Here is a 19,138-nt window from a genome sequence, read left to right on the forward strand (position 1 = left end):
CTGTGACAGAGTGTGATGGATGATATGCAGGCACTGAGAAATTACTTAAAGATTGTATGCATGGCATATTATCCCTTGTTTGGGAGCCTGTAAATGGAGGTAAATGGGAAATGGAATTGGAGGTAAATGAATTTGCAGTAAATGGCTTGCTCAGCATGTGTTTGGATGGGAATAAATGAAACGCATTTAAAATCCAAATATTTTGTTTGGATGGTAGTAATTGGGAGGATTTGGAATGCATTGGAATTTTTCAATATATTCACAATAACATATTTGATAACCCAAATCAACTTTAATATCTCAAATTAGTGTAATATGTGATATTTAATAGATCGATTGTAATAAGCCCATTGAAATATATAATTTAACCAAAAATAAAAAAAAATCTTGAGCCTCGGGTGGGCTACAAACACAAGAATCACAAAGAAGTAACTTGCCAATGCTTTTTAACTGTCCATTTAGATGGCCAACCTTTCGATGGTTCTGATAATTTTATTGGTGTGATTTTAGTGATGTAGCCGGTATTTGAATGGTTTTGGAGCATCACTAGCATGCCATGTGTATGGTGGACATGTGCGTAGCGCCACCCTTGTTTACAATTCACCCTATTTACTTACAAATCTTATATCATGGATTTCATTTACAAGCCTATTTACTTTCATTTCATTTGCATGCATTTACTTCTATCCAAAAACACTTAAAAAATACCATTTACCTACATTTACTCTCAATTCTCTCCATTTACCTACATTTACTCCTATCCAAATTAAACCTTCCAAATAATGTGCCACCAGTTTAGGTGTATTATGAATAAAAATTACACTTATTTGATTATCTGATACTATCAGAATGGTGGACACTTGTTGGATGGTTAAAAAAAAAAAGAAGAAAATATCCAATCGTCTTATTTTAAGGAACAAGTGCCATGAATAAGAAAGGATTCTTCAAACAACTTTTTTTTGTTTTTGTTTTTTAACTGTGACTTCGCAATTGTAGGTTCACACTTTAGTCGGTTTAACTTTGAGTTAATATATGTCTCCTGTACCATTTCAAGTGACTGCATATCAAGCGTCATACTCAGCTAGAGTATCAAATAACTCCCTTTATTTGAAGGTAAGGGAGGGGATGATGTATGACAGTTTTTTTTTTTTAGTTACATTCGGTGTTAAAAGACTCCGAGATTTGACTTGGACGCCTCGTATCATCCCAATTTAGGCAAAAGTGAGGCTATGCACTCTGTGCATCTGTTGTGCCAGATCATGTCAAGACCTGATCTCTAGAATCAGACATTCAAAACTCAAGCGAGCCATACCACAAGAAACAGTGAGATTGAACATTCACCAAAGAAGGTAGAAACCTTCTTGGGGCCAACAGAAGTTTTTTCATCAGGCTGATAATTGTTTTCCCCCTTTATCCTGGTGGGAATTATGAACAGGTTGGATGGCTCATAAGCATCATGGTGGGCTCGACTTGGCCCAAGTCAACCAAGTTTTGCCCAGCTTGTGGTGTCGAACAGGATCAAGTCCTTGAGTCTGAGTCGAATCATCTGAATCGCACCTGATTTGGATGAGTTCTAAAACCATGGTTACATTACCCAATGGAGAGTGGCCGTTCCCTTATATTACCGAACTGGCTAGTGGGCAAGGTTGGTCTTGACCTATATAGGTATCAAGAGGGTCGGTGTACTCATAAGAGTTTTAACACAGAGGTCATGGGTTCGAGTACCCATTGTGGTGTGTGTGGGTGTGGGTGTGTGTTTGGGAAAAAAAGAAGCAAGGTATCAAGCAGGTCTGGGTCTTAGCCCATGATCGTGGTTGGACGAGCTTTGGCTCACTGAAGCCTAGTTCGGCCCATTCAAAGTTCTAGCCTGTAGAGGAGGGAAACGGAGTTTAATCTTTTTATCCACGGCATTTTGAGAACGCGAGAAGTGGGCCTTATGGTGGATGATATGTATACGTTTATTGCTTGTGCACTTGCGTGTTGCTGTGCATGGTTTGAAAATGTCCAACCCAAATCCTAAATAAATATTCTTGTTTATTGCACCAAATGGTTACAGTGCAAAATTTCATATATATATATATATATATATATATATATATATATATATATATATATATATTCCCGGTTGTTTGCATCAACCTCCACTATGTCATATGACAATTACACATACCCATCTGTTTTTCAATTTTGCAGATACATCCCATCCGTTGGGAGGCATTAGAGGAATCTATACAGAATGATCAAAATACGTTCCATGACATGCAATGATTATTATTATTATTATTATTTTTAATTTTTAATTTTTAGCCACGAATGACATACAAAGACATTAGATAGGAAGATGTGCAACCAGCTGCATGTGGAGCCCTCCATGGGTCAATGAAACCTCTCCGGTAGGGCTGCTCTATCATGAGAATAGACACCCAAAAAATTGGGCCGATCCAATTGCATTAGGTGGCAATGTGTGGGATCCTGATCACAGGGCCCACCTCCATGTAAGCATTGTATATTCACGCTGCCCTTCTGTTTTGCCAGCTTATTTTAGGGGATTGTCCCAAAATGAAGCAAATACAAATTTCAGATGGACCACAACACTAAACAGTGGTCATTGAACGCCCAACATTAAAAACTTCCCAGGGTCCACTGTAATGTTTACTGACCATCCAACCTGTTGATAAGGTCCAGATCTGGATGAAAGGAAGAAAACAAATATCAGCTTGATCCAAAACTTTGGCGGCCCACAAGGTTTTTAATTGTCAATAATAATAGTTCCCTGTGGTGTGGTCCACCTGAAATTTGTTTCTACATCATTTTTTTTGGGAACATGCTCTAAAATAAGCTGGCAAAACAGATGGATGGTGGGGTGATACAATGCATACATGGAAGGCGGGGCCTATGGTCAGGGTCCCACTCAGGTCACTGGTTTAGGTCGCAATCAGGTTGCTCCACGCCTTAATAAAAAATAAAAAAACAATGCACAACCACCCAAAAACATCTAGATACACATAGTGGTCTGGAACTACCTGACTTTTGGGGCATTGGTTGGCTGCTCGATTTCCCATATCACATGGTAATAAGAACAGCTGGTTTGTGGTATGTGATGGAGAGAAATAACCAGAACCTGCTTACCCCATTTGGGTTGGGGATCCTACTCGGCCTAATCCTGATTTTGGAAGGCCCATGCTCTCTACGTCGCATTTGCGAAATTAAAGTGGCACTTTCCCCTGCATAAATACAATTCCCCAAGTTACGTAAAAAAAACTTAAAATAATCAGACGATGTCGAACTGGGCTGAAGTTGAATCATGCCAACCACTTCCAACAAGGGTTGCACATGACATGCTTGCCACTCAAATTGAAGAAGACAAGGTCATCCATCTTTTGGCTGGACTGAACCCGGAATAAGAAGGCATCTATTTCACATTTCTTCCCATATCTACTTCCACACTGGGGCCCAAATTTCGGACCACCGGCTATAGTCTGGTACCTAAAGAAAGTGAAAGAAACAATGTCTTGGATGGACCCTGTGTGATTTATCTGCAACCTAAAAGAGTGCTACATTTATATTTCTTTCCGAAATGATGACGCTATTTGCATGAGGATAGTTTGAAGAGGCAATCTATGGCTCACATGTGTCCCTTCAGTTCATCTGGGTGGGCCATCCATTAACATGGAGCGAAAAATCAGCGTTGGCCCGTTCATCAAGTGGGGACGGTATCGTTCAAGAAATATAGATTGTTATGAAAGAAATGCCATGGGTCTGTATGCATGCATGGATTGACTATTCGTTCTGAGTCTGACCACGAGTAGAGTTTGATCCGATAGCTCTCGGGTCTAGTCTGATCCCGACTTGACCCAGAACCAAATGAGTCAGTCCCAGTGGCCCCAGTCTTCAATCCATCCCCACCTGAGTAGCAGACCAGCCTATTTTTGGGACTTTAGGGCACACATGATAAATTGCCTGGCCTTGCACGTGTGCCTAGTTGGCACATGTTCCATGAATCATGTGTGTGAACCGAACCATCTTAGCTATCAAAGAGGGTTAGGTATTCACATATTAATTTTGTTTTTTTATAGTATGATGACCCATTCAAACACTAGAAAGACGAATTATAAGAACGAACTGCCTCTCAATTTATTAGTCCATGCAATCAGTGGCTATGTTGTTATGATCAAAACCGTTGATCTGAACTCTACTTAAGATTGCGGGTGCCCAAAGTTCTCTCAGACTGAAATATGCCAACCCTTGAATAAATATCTCAGAAATAGATATACAATCACATTCTCATATTTAATTAATTCTATGCTAAATTACCCTAATTTACTATTTGTTGAATCAGCTAATTCGGGTCAGCAACATTAATCCTGTTCCACCTTTCCAATCAGTCAAGCTCCTCAAAGTCATATCTTGAGGTAAATAATAGGTTATCATGTCTTTTCGTATTACCTCTGCCAATTTGGCATAAGTTACTTTATATAAGCTACTTATATCTTAAGTAGCTTATCTTAATTTCTACTTATTTAGTAAATAAATACTCATGTTTCAAGTAGCTTATCTTAATTTCTACTTATTCACCAAATAGGCATGTTTAGTAGACAATGTACCAACCAAAAATAAAAGCATATTTGGTTGTCCAACACTTATACCTCCAGTTTGTTTGGTCCACTCTTAGTATTCACCGTCCATCATCTGGGACACAATCTTTGATGTGGAATGTTCATTATGTTGAGCCCACCTTGGCCTGCAATGTTAACTGTCCATCGCGTAGAGCCTACCTTCAATGTGGACCATCCACCTTCGGAGTCCATCATGTGGGCCTGCCTTTAATGTAGACTGTCCATTGCGTGGGCGCCAAATGTGGGCAATCCATCTTGTGGGGCCTGCCTTTAATGTAGACTGTCCATTGCATGGGCCCCAAATGTGGGCAATCCATCATGTTGGGCCAACCTTAGATGTGTGTCACCATCGATGCTATTGTCCATCATGTGGGCAATATCCACCATGCACCATGTGGATCCTACCTTTGATGTAGACTATCCATTGTGTGTGCCCCACCTTCAATGTGTGATGCCCATCATGTGGGGCTTATCTTAGATGTGTGCCATTCATCATTAGAAGCCAACCTTGGATGTGGACCATCAATTATGTGGGTCTCAATTATGGGGTTCAATCCTTGGCCCTACTTTGGACAGAGAACCAGCCAAGTAATGCACTGCCATGATTTCGTGACTGCACCATTGGACAGGGATCTACTCAATGGGCAAGATGAAAAATACCTAACCGCCAGAGATCAGTCCAGTTCAATCAATATGATTTGGTGTCATGGCCTAATCTATATTGGGTCCCACAATTTAGGCGATTTCAGTTAAATGTATGCCACATATTCAACCGTGTGTGTATTTGATACTCTGGCACGGCAGGAATGGATATGATTGATTGTATGTGGGCACTTGAACTGTACATATTGAATTTGTACACATCATCTTCCAAAATTTCATATTAATTGAAACATCCCATATTGGACGGTTAACAAAGAAAGCACAAAAAAGGTTCAATGGTTTGGTGGGTCCCACCGAAGGTTCATGTCATCATCATGACATTTGAAATAAAACTAATAAATTCGGTCATATCCGTGAGATCTACACAACGCATCATCCAATAAAAAAAAAAATTTAAAAAAAAAAAAATGTAAAGAAAAGATACTAAAGTCACACACGTGTGCAAGAAATGACCACATGTTTGACGAAGCCACTAATCAAAAGTGTGTGGGTAACTTTTCTCCCAGGCGCATGTTAGATTAGGAAGGGAGAAATTTCAATGACTGGCCTTTGGAACAATGACATCGAAGTCGCTAAGCGTCCACTCTGCAACTTCACCTTCAGGGCTCACATACACCTCTGTCCCAACGTCCAAAGATGACCACCTTCTCCTTGCTGGTGGGGTCCCTGGATCCTGTACAAATACACAATATCCAATCAATCAATTATTTTCTAGGCCCACCAAACTGATCATGTGGGCCCACACTCCTTGTACATAGCATTCATACGGTGCGCCTCCCCTTCATATATGGGAGGTGTCTCAACAGTGTCCCACATGATCTTAGCCGTTTATTTGCAGGACATGAATTTGATGGCTAGGATAATCTTACAGTAGCCATGATGGAGACAACATATGAATGGCTCAGATTCATGGATTGAGTCGACCAGGATGAGTCAGCAATCCATGCTTAGATTACTAAAAGGTGGGGCACTCCTGTATTATTGAACATTGTTGAAGGGAGAAGAGCTGAGACCTGATAGAAGTAGAGTGACTGTGACAACCTCCCAACATCCAGCTCCCACGTCCTGGGATCGCCGATCCATCCCTGGCCAGGCTTGGTGGGGTACCCATAATCACCCCAAACTGGGTGGGGCAGTATCTGCATTATCTCCTGGGCCTGAGGGTTGCTATATGGGTCACAGAAGTTAAATGGCTTCTCGGCGTGCTTGGCATTTCCAGGGGAGCAGTAGACGTGGTACGCCCCATATGGGTAATTCGCTTTGTCGGTACGATGGATGCGGGTCCCGTTCGGGAGAGTGTGATATGGTGGGCACACATTGAGGTTATCAGGCTTACACCATGCGGTCACGCTAGGATTGATGATCATCTCGCTGTAACGGGTCACGTCGGTTAAGACATCGCCATCACAGGGCTGGCCATTGTTCTTCCAGCAGCTTCCCATGTCCATCAGATAGAACTGGCTCTTCGGGCCGCCACCCTTCTTCACATTGAGTGTAAGCCTTACCTTGAAATTTGGTGACTCTGGAATCTGCACCAGTTGATTTTCAAGTAGTGAATTTAGCTAAACAGAACTAGAATTCGGCGCGCAAATGTGATAAAGATAACAATTGCACAAGTCATGATACTAGCATTGTGACTCAATTCAGATGGATTTCATTTTGGTGACAGGTAGTAGAATGAGATGGGACCCAGTTTCACAAGCCATCACATATGCCTTATGTCTCAATTCGGATAAAATACATCAGCAGGTGAATCTAATCACCATTCAATCAAGATCATACAGTAATGACCGGTTGGATGCCAACTGTTTGATCTTGATCTGATTGTGCAAATGTGCTAACAATACCAATTGCACATGCCATCATACATGGCTTAGATAAAATTCATCAACAGGAAAATCTATCACCATTTTATCAAGATTAAACTAGGCAGTTAGATGTGTGGCCCACTTAAACACAAACTGTTTGATCTTGATCTGATTGTGAAAATGTGCTAATGATACCAGTTCCATAAGTATCAAATAGGACTTATGATTCAGATCAGATGAATTTCACTGCCATTTGATCAAGATTATACAGTGATGGATAGTGGGATGAGTTGGGGTCCACTCAATCATCTACCGTTCGATCTTGATTAGATCGCAAAGTGATAAGATTCGCTACCGGCAAACTTCACCGTAGGCGTCTTTGCACCTGGAAATCAAAATAAAGAAGAAATGAAAGAACTTACAGTCTTCATCATCCCTCTAGTTTGGTAACGATATCCACCAGAAAGACCTTTGGTGGCATCAGCCCTCAGATAAAGCATGAGCCATGGGTACTTAGGGGATGTCTTCATGACATGATGGAAGACCCAACCGCCCTTCCCAAGTTCCTTCTCCCAAGTCACAGAGTAGTAGGAGATGTCATCATACCCTTTATTAAGATCAGCATCCAACTCATATGTGCCATAGAACCTTCCTCTCAGAGTAGTCCCATTATCTCCTTGTAAGCTGGTGTAGTCGTGGTACACCAAGGGCTGATTCATGCACCCTTTCCCAAAGCAAGGGAACCGACGTTGGCTGAAGGGTCCCACCTTCTTCCCATTTTCAGGGCACAGTGCTGCTTTTGTGTCCAAGTTGCCATTTTTGAGCATGATCATCCAAAACTGCCATGGATTTGGGCTGTCGTCCACTTGGCATTTGGAACCCAAGTAGAGTTCCTTGTCGACGGCGTAAAGGTCGACGTTGTGCAGGTCTTTAGGTGGGCCACCGAGATACGGCTCGCCCACGGATAGCTTGTTGTCTAACTCTGTGACCTTGTGGACTAATGTGTACTTGTTTGAATCACCTCCTGAAAATTCAGAGCAAGTGGAAAAAAAGATGTAAAAATGTTTTAATGATCACAAGGAGGAAGAAGAAGATTGGCATTCGAGGCCCAGGCCTAGGACCTAGCTAGCCTGATTAAACCATACCCATGTTGTGTTGATTGGTCCTAATCACTAGGTCCAAGCTCAGCCCGATCATTAAGCAAGCTTACATCGTCAGGTCTTGGACCGCACATGGGCCCACCTAAGGTCACTCATTCCAGCCAGGCCTGAAATGCACAATTCCGTCCACCACTCGTCTTCACAGTTAGTTATGTAAAGCAGGTCGCAGACACTTTCATGGCTAAGATGGACCAGAGAGGGCTTGATTGGATGCGAAAGTGATCAGGAACGTCGTAACCCTAAAGCAGGGGTAACTGGAATGAGTTATTCAACGTATCATATATGATTTTGGGGTAGGAGAAGCTACAACCCGCTACACCAATTGCACATGCCAGATTTGCGAGATTCTATCAAATTGATAGTCGAAGCGAGATTCTATAAGTCGACAGTCGAAAGTCTACTTTAAATTCCTAGAATTGATATCACTATTTTAAGGATTGTAAATTCGTTTTTTTTTTAATCATCCATCATTTTATTTTTGAATTTATTTATATTTTCTAATTGTTCTCGTGCATTCGAGGAATCTCTGTCAGAGTCCAGAAAAGCTTTGTGGATTCAGAGTAATTATTCCCTTAAGGAAGACGATGATCGACCTCATCACGTCCATCCCCGCGTCAGTTAGCTTAGCCTATAAGCTCGGGAAACAATGGGCATGCATGGTTCTTCCACATATTGATCTCATCGCTACATGGGAGAACATCCACACTTATCACTATCTAATTACTTAGAGCAGGTGGGCCAATCTGATTACTTAAGAAAATACTCCACATTGTCCAATCTCCCCTCCAGACATTGTTCACATCCAAACAGTCCATGAGGTGGGCCACACCATGCATTAGCCAGCACACACCAATTGAATTATCCTAATTGTCTAATTGATTTCCCCCCATTAAATACAACCAGCCAAAGAGCAGACAGGATTGCCTGACGGTGGAGATTTTAAGCATACAGTCCATCCATGGTGGGCCCTATCTAATGGACGGTCCAAAACTGAAAATCATCCTGCACATGGTCAGTTACAGGGACGGTGGAGAAACATCTTTTTAACTTTAAAGAACCACAGAGAAACAGAATCCACGCGAAGATAGTCTCACCCATCGATCAATCCTCACCATTGGATCGTTGACCCGCAAATCGATGCGATGAATATATATCAATCAGATGGTTAGGATTGTCTGATCAGTGACACATTATGGATGGTCGATGCAAAAGAAGAAGGAGCTCACCAATATGTTGAGAAGACTGAGAGACATCGAAGCAATCCGCCGCTCTCGGACTTCCCATGCCAGGAGCTTCTTCACCCACCTCATTGCAGAAGTTCCAACCTTCCAGAGCTACTCTCAAACCATCTCTTCTCATTCCAGGATCTCCCAAAGCTGAAATACCATCTTCTCCACATGAAACCGACAAATCCAAAAGAGCGAAGACAACGACAACAAAAAACCAACCCAGATGTCGTCGATCTCTCTCCATAGAACTCGAACGTAAAGCCATCATAGAAGACTTAAATCTGAAATGGGTTGATTGGTTTTGGACGTGGAACTGAGGTGAGACAGAGACTATATATAGAAGGAGAGAGGAATGAAAGCTGTTTGGATACTATATTTAAAAACTGAAATTTAAAATTTTCGGATTTGGATAGGAGATCGAATAACTCTCTAACGAGAATTCTGTGAAGATAAAATCTACGTCTCCCTTGATTGGATAGATAAAATTACATTCCTCATTCTATTGTAATTGGTTAGGATGATTGGTGAGTTGTGTTTGAATATGTTTGAATTTCTTGGTAGGTTGTATAGGAAGGGTAGCCAAATATTTCGTACACGTGGAGCTGTGTGTGATGTTCCAGATCATTAATTCATAAGAACAATCGTTTACTGACCACAGAACAAAAATCATAATGATCAGACAATTCTAACCATTTTGGGCCATATTTACGTGGTTTCGGATTATCAGATCATTTAGATTTTTTTTTTTTCATTGTGTGGTCTATTTAAGGATTGTTTTTATGAATTAACGGTTTGGATCATTATATAGATATGTTGTGTGTCCTGACGTAAAAGGTGGAGGTACGAAAGTAGTATGCTTCCAAGAGCGCTGGATCTCATCCCTTCTACTGATTACAGGGAGCGGATGAGCGGTTACCGGGTAATACCTTAGTGGGTGTTACGATAACCATTTGGGGCCCACCTTGATGTAGTTGTTGTAGATCCACTCCGTCCATATGTTTTATATTTTATTTTAATACATAATACAAAATACTAATAGATAAAAAATTCATATGTACAACACCACTAGAAACAGTGACGAATGACCATTAAAAACTTTTTATGGGCCACGAAAGTTTTTTATCAATATTATTTTTGTTTTTTTCATTTATCCATGTCTTATTGATATCATCAAAAGGTTTGATGGAAAATAAACATTAATAAAACCTTACGATGGGCACTTTGCAATTTTTAATGGTGAGGCACTCAATCAACACTGTTTCCTTTCGTGTGGCCCACTTGAGATTTGGATATACTTAATTTTTGGTATTACGCCATAATAGAAACTGATGGACCGCGTAGATATACAACAAATCATCAAAAAAATCATCAATTTGGTCCCCACGGTAAGGGTAAAACCCACTATGGTGTTTCTCGGGTAACACCTAATTCCGCTTCCCTAATGACAAGTTACGGCGCATCGAATGCGGATTAGCTGCGACCGCGGATCCAGCTAGGTGGGTGCGACCCTGACAGTGGGTCCCATCTACATATATTATTGTATATCCACGCCGTCCATCCGTTTTTCCACGCACAATTAAAAACTTCCTGTAGGCCACAAAAGTTTTGGATCAAGCTTATATTTGTGTTTTCAGGTCCGTGTGACCTAATTAAATGGTTGCATGGCAAATGAACATTAGTTTTTAATGGCGGGCATTCAATTACCACTATTTTCCAGTAGTGTGGTCCACTTGAGATTTAGATCTGTCTCATTTTTTGGTTCATGCCCTAAAATGATATGAAAAAGTGGATGGACAGCGTGGATAATACACATACATCATTGTAGGGCCCACAGAGAACCTACCAGTAGCAACCTGACTATTGGCATTTTCAGTATGCAATCCGCGTCCATAGGGTACGGTATTACGTTGCCTTCTCATACAATATTGTACGGGGCTGTTTCCACGCCCTAGTGGATCTTAAATGATGATATGAACCGTTCATGGTCTTGATTCTATGCTAGCTGGGCCATGTTAAGAAAAATACATTGAACGGCTGATTGTGTCTGATGATGAATGTTTAACGGCTAATATTCAAACCCAACATTCAAAGGACAGGATCATCGATGAATCATGATTTTAGGAGCGTTTGGCGCGAGGCATTAGATGGGATTAGGTAGGTGCAATTCCATCCCGCGTTTCGAGATGATGAGAAAGGCCCGGATTGAGTGGGATGGAATTGCATTTAGTATCATGGAAATGCATTTGGTCTCATCCAGATTTCCATGGATTTTGAAATCTACTACACATGTGGCCCACATTGATGCATGCCTTTATCCAAGCCGTCCATCCATATACACTGTTTACAAGTAACATTCTAATTATATATGTATGCAAGTGAACAATATGTTGTGAATTTGGTCCATTGATTACAATTCTATGGTCCACCAAACATGATTTTACTTAATAAACATGGAATTGGATGGCTACAATATCCTGGTATTTCTATACATGCAATCATTTTGTAATAATAATGTTAATCGCATCTAACACTATTTCATACTATTCAATTTTAAAACAAGCTGGTGTTTGGTTAGTGGAAATGAATGGTATTGATTTGTATTAGATGAGATTAATATCATTATTGCTAGATGATTGCATGTCCAGAAATACGATGGTATTGTAGCCATTCAATCCTATATTTGGGATAAAAAATTTGCTATGGGAGAGTACGTGATTAAGCAAAATCATATTTAATGGACCATAGAGTTGTAATCAACGTATCAAATTCACAATGAATGTCATTCACTTGTACACATGTAACCAAAATATCATGTGTGAATAGTGTATATAGATGGATGGCATGAATAAACACATGCATCAATGTGGGGCCCACATGTGTAGTGGATTTCAAAATCCACTGAAATACTGCATGGGACCAAACGCAATTCGGTGGGACCAAATGCAATTCCATCCCGCCTAATCCCGACCTTTCCCATCCTCTCCCAATGCTAAATGGAATTGCACGGATCCAATGCAATTCTATCCCTCTTATAATCCCATCTAATACCTTGTGCCACACGCCCCCTAACTGCAACGAGAAAACGAACGGTTTAGATCTATCTAAGGATGCAATCCCGTACAGTAATGTGGCAGGGGCATCGTACTCTATCAAAACACTGATGAATTTTAAACGGTGGTGACTCCGTATACATGGCGCGCATGTACTCATGGGACGCGGATTGGGTACTCCCCCCACCTGGACATAGTAAGAGACGGACGCCTACCGTGATATATTTGTGTTTCATCCACGCCATCCATCTATTTTGAAAAATCATTTTAGGGCATGAGCCCAAAAATGAGACAGATGTAACACTCAAGTGGACCAAACCAGATGAAGTAGTGGTGACAGTGACACCAACTGTTGAAACCTTCCTAAGGCATACTCTGATGCTTATTTACCATCCAACCTGTTAATAAAGTCATGACATAGACCTGGATCAAGGGAAAAAGAAATCAATATTAGCTTGACCCAAAACTTCTGTGGCCCCGATGAATTTTCAGCGGCACATCTGCTTCATGTGGTGTGGTCCAGTTAAGCCTTCCATCTGCCTCATTTCTGGCTCATGTGCCCCAAAATGATTCGTCAAAATGGATCGAAGCCGTGTATGAAACACATGAGCGACACAGAATCCTAGGTTAGGTCATGGTGGGAGTAGTACCCAATCGATCTCCGTGCTCATGTACAGCAGTTCACACATCTAAATAGTGGGAAGCTCATGGATAGAGGGAATGTGATCCATATCATCATATTGTTTGTCAATCTAGACCATTCAAATGATGTTCATTGTGATTGATTTGTGGCCCACAAGTCCTCACAATAGGCAGATCTCAAATCCTGTGCCCGGAAGTGGATTGCGTAGTGAGTAACTCACTACATTTAACCTACCGAGTAAACTCTACAAGGTCTACCATGATTTATGTATTTTATCTGCTACGCTCGTTTATTTTTTCATTTTTTCCGTATAATTTTATGGTTTGAACCCAAAAACGAAGCATATACAATGCTCAAATGGACCACACTACAAGAAACAATTGACTTGAGCTTCCACAGTTGGAATTTTCTCGAGGGCCGCTGAAGTTTTGGATCAAGCTTGTATTTATGTTTTCAGTTCACGGTAGACTCAACTTACACTTTAATCGGTACGGTAAAAGTGTACTGAGAAACCCAGTATGCAGTCCGATTTCGTTAGGTGGGTAGCACCTTTAATGATTTCCACTGCCAAAACCTAGCTAGGCCCTACCGTGATGTTTATTTGTCGAGTCCGGATCCTCTGTTAGTGATGTAGAGCGGGTCGCAGACAATTACATGGCCAAGATGGATCAGAAAAGGCCCGGTCGACGACAGAAGTGATCCAGACCATCGAACCTTAAATCGGGCGTATCTTGCAATCCGGAATGAGTTATCTGACGTAAAATATATGATTTTGGGGTAGAACGAGCTACTGAAGCCAACCAACCCGCTACGCCGGGTTGCGCAGCCCGGAATTGCGAAAAACCCCTGGATCGATGGTCGTTTCCCCGTTTTAATTTCGTTTTTACTATAAATAGTAAGTTTTAGTTTGATTATAACTCTTCATCCGTCGGGCTTTAGGAGTTGCGCCCAACGTGAAAAGAGCTTAGAATAATTAGGAGAACGGTTTGGTGAAGCCAAATAGGACACTTACTATTTTTGGCCGAAAACCTTGCGCACTAGTAGACATCACGACCGTCTATAAATAGTAAGTTTACTATTTATAGTAAGTCGCGGATTCTAAGAGTTTGAGTTGTAGTTTGCTTCTAATTTCTTTCCCATTGCTTGGTAGCCCTATTTAAAGGGTTGTGAACTCGTTTTTAATCATCAATTAATCAATTTCGAATTTATTAGAATTTATTTCTATTTTCTGCTTTCTTTTCCTCGTGGATTCGAGAAGTCTCTGTGAGGAGTCCAGAGAAGCTCCGTGGATTCGGGGTAGTTATCCTCATCACGTTCATCCCTGCGTCAGTTAAGAGGTCAACAGAGAATTCCTGTTACCCTAATGGTTTGGCGTCCGAAGCTGTTTTTTTTTTTTTTAATCTTTTTAGTGCGTGGTGACGGGGACCAATGAGAATTTGGGTATCAGGAATTCTCTGTTGACCTGATAACAGAGGATCCGGACTCGTGAGGGAGCCGATTAGGTGTTACTATCCTTACTGGGGCCCACCTTGATTATTATTGTATATGATCTACACTGTCCATCCGTTTTTCTGGTCCATTACAGGAGGTGGTGTCCAAATCTCGACCGGACCATACCAAAGAAAACAATGGTGATTGAACGCCCACCAATAAAAACTACATATGGCCCACCATAATATTTATTTACCATCCAACCTGTTGATAATGTCAGGAAAAAAATAATAGGACGCGGAATTTTTGAGAAAGCCTTCCGCAGGAAGTTCCTGCGCAAAGGTATTGGGTGGGGCCCACTGCCATGTTTGTGGGACATCTACCCTGTTCATCCGTTTGGCGAGCTCATTTTAGGCAAGAAATAAAATTTTAGGTGGATCCAAAACTCAAGTGGGCCACAGGAGAGGAAAAATTGGGGAAAAAAAATACCTACTATTGAAACCTTCCTGGGATCCACCGTGATGTTTATATGCCATCGAAACCGTTTATAAGGTCTTTACCAGTGGGATGAAGTGAAAATACTAAATATTTAGCCTGAAGAAAAGCTTTATGGCCACGAGAATGTTTCAATGGCTTTAACTGAATATACACTGATTCCCCGTGTGGCCCAATTGAGTTTTGGATAAACCTCATTTTTGGTCAAATAACTTAAAATGAGCTTGCCAAACGGATGAATGGGGTAGATGTCCTACAAACATGGAGGTGGCTCCCACCCAGAATTCTTGCGCAGGAACTTCTGCAGAAAAATACGAAATCGGATTGCTCACTAGTTACTAAGTAGGCTCTTATCGAGTAAACTCTATTGGACCCACTGTGAATGTATCCGGTCTATCCAGGCTTATCCGTTTTTTTTTCTTATTTTAAGGATTGAGACTAAAATTTAAGCATACTCAAAGATCAAGTGGACCATACCATAGGAAACAGTTGGAATAATGACTTCCACTGTTGAAACCTTTCTAGGGCCCACAGTGATGTTTATTTCTCATCCAACTTGTTCATAAGTTCACACAGACATGAATGAAGATAAAACACAAATACAAGCTCGATCCAAAACTTTTGTGGCCTCCAAGAAATTTTCAACGGTAGATATTCAATTTACACTTTTTCCTATGGTGTGGCTCACTTGAGGTTTTTATATACTTTATTTTTAGGCTTAAGCCCTAAAATTATCTGTTAAAATGGATAGACAAAGTGGATAAAATACATAAATCATGGTGGACCCCACAGAGTTTAACATACTGAGTTACTCGGTAGACAATCCGCTTCCGAGAGATACATAGATTTGATTGATCCAAAACTTTTGTAGCTCACAAAAAGTTTTTAATGTTTATTTACTAATTCTAGTAGTGTGGTCCACCTGAGATTAGGATATGCTTAAGTTTTGGAATCACATAGGTCATGGTATGAATATCCTAGTGGGGGTGGCTACTAGTGAGGTGTGAACTGACAGGAGTGTACTAACAAACTAACCAAAAAAAAAAAAAGTTTTGGAATCACATTCTAAAATGAGCTGGAAATTTGGATGGACAGTGTGGATATCAATGTGGGCCCAACACAGTAAGGACAACACCCACTAAAGCATACTGAGTAAATTCTGTGTGTTCACCCTAATTTTAGGGCTTTAGCCCAAAAATGAAGCATATCAAACGCTTAAATGGACCACACTACATGAAAAAGTGTGAAGCGAACATCTACCTTTGAAAAATTCTTAGGAGCCAAAGGAGTTTTGGATCAAGTTTATTTTAATATTTTCCATTCATCCATATATGTACGATCCTATTAACATGTTGTATGACAAATAAGAGTCCGGATCCTCTGTTATCAGGTCAACAGAGAATTCCTGATACCCAAATTCTCATTGGTCCACGTCACCACTCACTAAAAAGATTAAAAAAAAAAAAAAAACAGCTTCGGACGCCAAACCATTAGGGTAACAGGAATTCTCTGTTGACCTCATAACAGAGGATCCCGACTCCTCCCTCTATGATGTGTCAGAACTTTGGCCTTTGTAACGATGGCCCACCATGATGTATTTTTAAAATCTACTATGGTCATCGGCGTACGTTGTTTGGCCAAGGACCAAAAATCAGATACATCCATGATTTAGCCCTACAACTGAAAAGAGTCTACTCACGCACAGGAGCGGATTAGGTGCGGCCTGGCCTCATCCAGGATGGTGCGGCCCTTACCGTGGGACCCATCTGGATGTATATATTGTAACGCCCCGAAAAATCGGGGGTCGTGCATAGACTCGACTCCCGAGTTCCCGAGTGTCACTTATCATGCATTTATGGTTTTTTTTATGATTAATCAAATTTAACTGCGCAATTTGGAATCACCTGAAGCATGAAGCACAATTGCACCAGTCTATTGAAATGAAGGAAATCTCACAAATATACAGGTCCAAAACTAAATAAGGGTCGCCCAAGGCGTTGCCCAACAGGATAATAAAAGAAGGCTATGTCCAAAAAGAGTAAAGCTGAGCTCGCGGCTCAGCAAATCCAAATTCAGCCCGATCAAGCCATGGAGAGCCGCCCATCAGCTGCAAGTAGGAGAGTCCGTCCTCCTTGTCCAAACTCGCCTCGCCAGGCTCCTCATGCCCTGAGTCACCTGCATCTATGAATGGGTCTGGTTGGTGTTTTAAAACACCGTCCCAGAGTGGGAGTGAGTGATCAACTCAGTGGGTGCTATTAATCTCAGGTTATCATATGCATCAATTTAAATATGGTCTTAATGAAAGGCATATAATCACATAAATCTTATTAATGCGCATGTATGCAGCATGATATGATGCATGCCCTCACAACAACGCTCCCTCGTGCGACAACATCTAACGATCGCCAATGCCAACACTCCCTCAGTACGACCTCGACTGCCGAGTCGCTACCCTACCTAGTGCGATGCGATGCGATCGTGTTAGCCGAGTTATTAGTTAAGTCCATTCATCTAGCAGGTTTGGGAATCTGTCACACCCCACATATCACATGCCCTGAACTAGATGCGAGGCCAAGGCCCCCCAATGCGTGAGGCCGAGACCCCGCGGTCCTTGACCCCGTCGGGTTTTCCCCATCCCCGACTTCAAGCACATGGGGGTGCTGAATATGGGGTCGCTCGCGGTCACTACGGGGAGGCGCGTCACCCCAGCGTAGGCCGACAGCTCGAACACAGTGTCCCATTCCACCATGCCCGGCTCACGAGGCTGTGGACCATTTCTCGGTGGATTATGGATGGGCTACCTCGGTTGCAGGATGTCACAGGTTCCATACAGATGTGAGCAAACAAGGTTAACAAATCATGGTTGGTCAACGGTAGGCTAGACCACACGAGTCCAGGCGAGTACACGGTGGTACGACATCGGGTGCATGCAACCCATGTAGTCCAACTACTGTCGCCCTCACGCACTCGCCCAAATCCGCGGGTTTAGCCTCAAGGCGGTCCTACCAATGGAGCCACCTTCGCTCTCCTCATGTTTCCTGACTAACCCAAGGGTTCGAGTAGCAATCCCTAGCATGCCGACTACCAATGCGTCATCTAGCATATACAACGTTCATGTTCTCATGCTTCTCAACATACAATTCAGATTCTCATACCAAGTAAGGTCAACAATATCATAATACAAGTGCAAGTGAGGTGTGTGTGTGTGTGGGAGGAAGTTAAGCACTTCCACCATTGCAAGAAATCATATGCACACGATCATCATACATTTTATGAAACAACAATGTAGGGAAAAAGCAACAAGGCATGAACACCTAATTATCCAAATACCCAATCATGTGAAAGGCAATAGCAACACCAAATGAGAATCAACATGCATCCCATACGAATTTCAACAATCATGCAATTCCTAGGGTTTCTCTAGTTTCTCCAATCATAACATCCAAACAATCAAAATCATTAAACCCATAATAAAATTGGTGCTAGGCCACCTAAGAACAATAGTCCACACCTTGGATTTGATGGAGGCTTGGAAACGACCTAGGAGACATGGATTTCGGGGTAGATCGGCCGGAATCCCTAAAACCAAACCTTGCATGTGAGAAATTTCATGTCAATCCCTTCTCAATGCATGGATTCCAAGAAGAAGAAGTGAAGGATCTTACCTAGACGGCCAACGGATGATTATGGAGGTTGTGGAGGAGAGATTCTCCCTTGAGGAGAAGTAGGAAGTTGAAATGGTTGATTTCCTTGGGCCCCACCTTGATCTAAGGTCCACCTAGCTCTTCTTCACCCACACTTTCTTCTCTCCTTTCACTCTTGCTCTCCCTTTTTCTCTCTTCTCTCTTTCCTTCTCTAGGGTAAAATCGTATGGGGAGAGGGGGTGCCCAAATGGGGCCTTTTTATAATGCCACGTTTGGTGTAAATGGCCCCAAGGGCTAGGTTCTTACTATACTAGACTTATGGGAGGGTCTTTCTAGGATCTAGGGCCCTATCACCCCTCTGGCCACCAAATTTGGTGTGTAGGTGCCTTATGGCCTAAC

The 19,138-nt window shown here is 41.8% G+C and overlaps 1 protein-coding gene across 1 annotated transcript; it reads right to left on the reverse strand.

Annotated features, from left to right (window-relative positions):
* Nucleotides 1–5,364: 5,364 nt before the first annotated feature.
* Nucleotides 5,365–10,486, reverse strand: LOC131247243 (uncharacterized). Its single transcript, XM_058247651.1, has 4 exons — nt 9,474–10,486; nt 7,506–8,111; nt 6,293–6,801; nt 5,365–5,952 (listed from the first exon to the last, which is right to left on the reverse strand). The coding sequence occupies exons 1-4, from the start codon at nt 9,742–9,744 to the stop codon at nt 5,815–5,817; spliced, it is 1,524 nt and encodes a 507-aa protein (XP_058103634.1). The 5' UTR covers nt 9,745–10,486; the 3' UTR covers nt 5,365–5,814.
* Nucleotides 10,487–19,138: the final 8,652 nt, after the last annotated feature.

Source organism: Magnolia sinica, chromosome 5 (genome assembly GCF_029962835.1).
Source record: "Magnolia sinica isolate HGM2019 chromosome 5, MsV1, whole genome shotgun sequence".
NCBI classification, from domain to species: Eukaryota; Viridiplantae; Streptophyta; class Magnoliopsida; order Magnoliales; family Magnoliaceae; genus Magnolia; species Magnolia sinica.

Bases quoted from the DNA above. Each gene is read 5' to 3' on its own strand.
- LOC131247243 (XM_058247651.1), bottom strand. From the start codon at position 9,744: ATGATGGCTTTACGTTCGAGTTCTATGGAGAGAGATCGACGACATCTG. The intron at 8,112-9,473 runs GTGAGCTCCTTC...CTGAATTTTCAG, and splicing joins TCAGTCTTCTCAACATATTG to GAGGTGATTCAAACAAGTAC. The intron at 6,802-7,505 runs GTTCTTTCATTT...TGCAGATTCCAG, and splicing joins AGGGATGATGAAGACTGTAA to AGTCACCAAATTTCAAGGTA.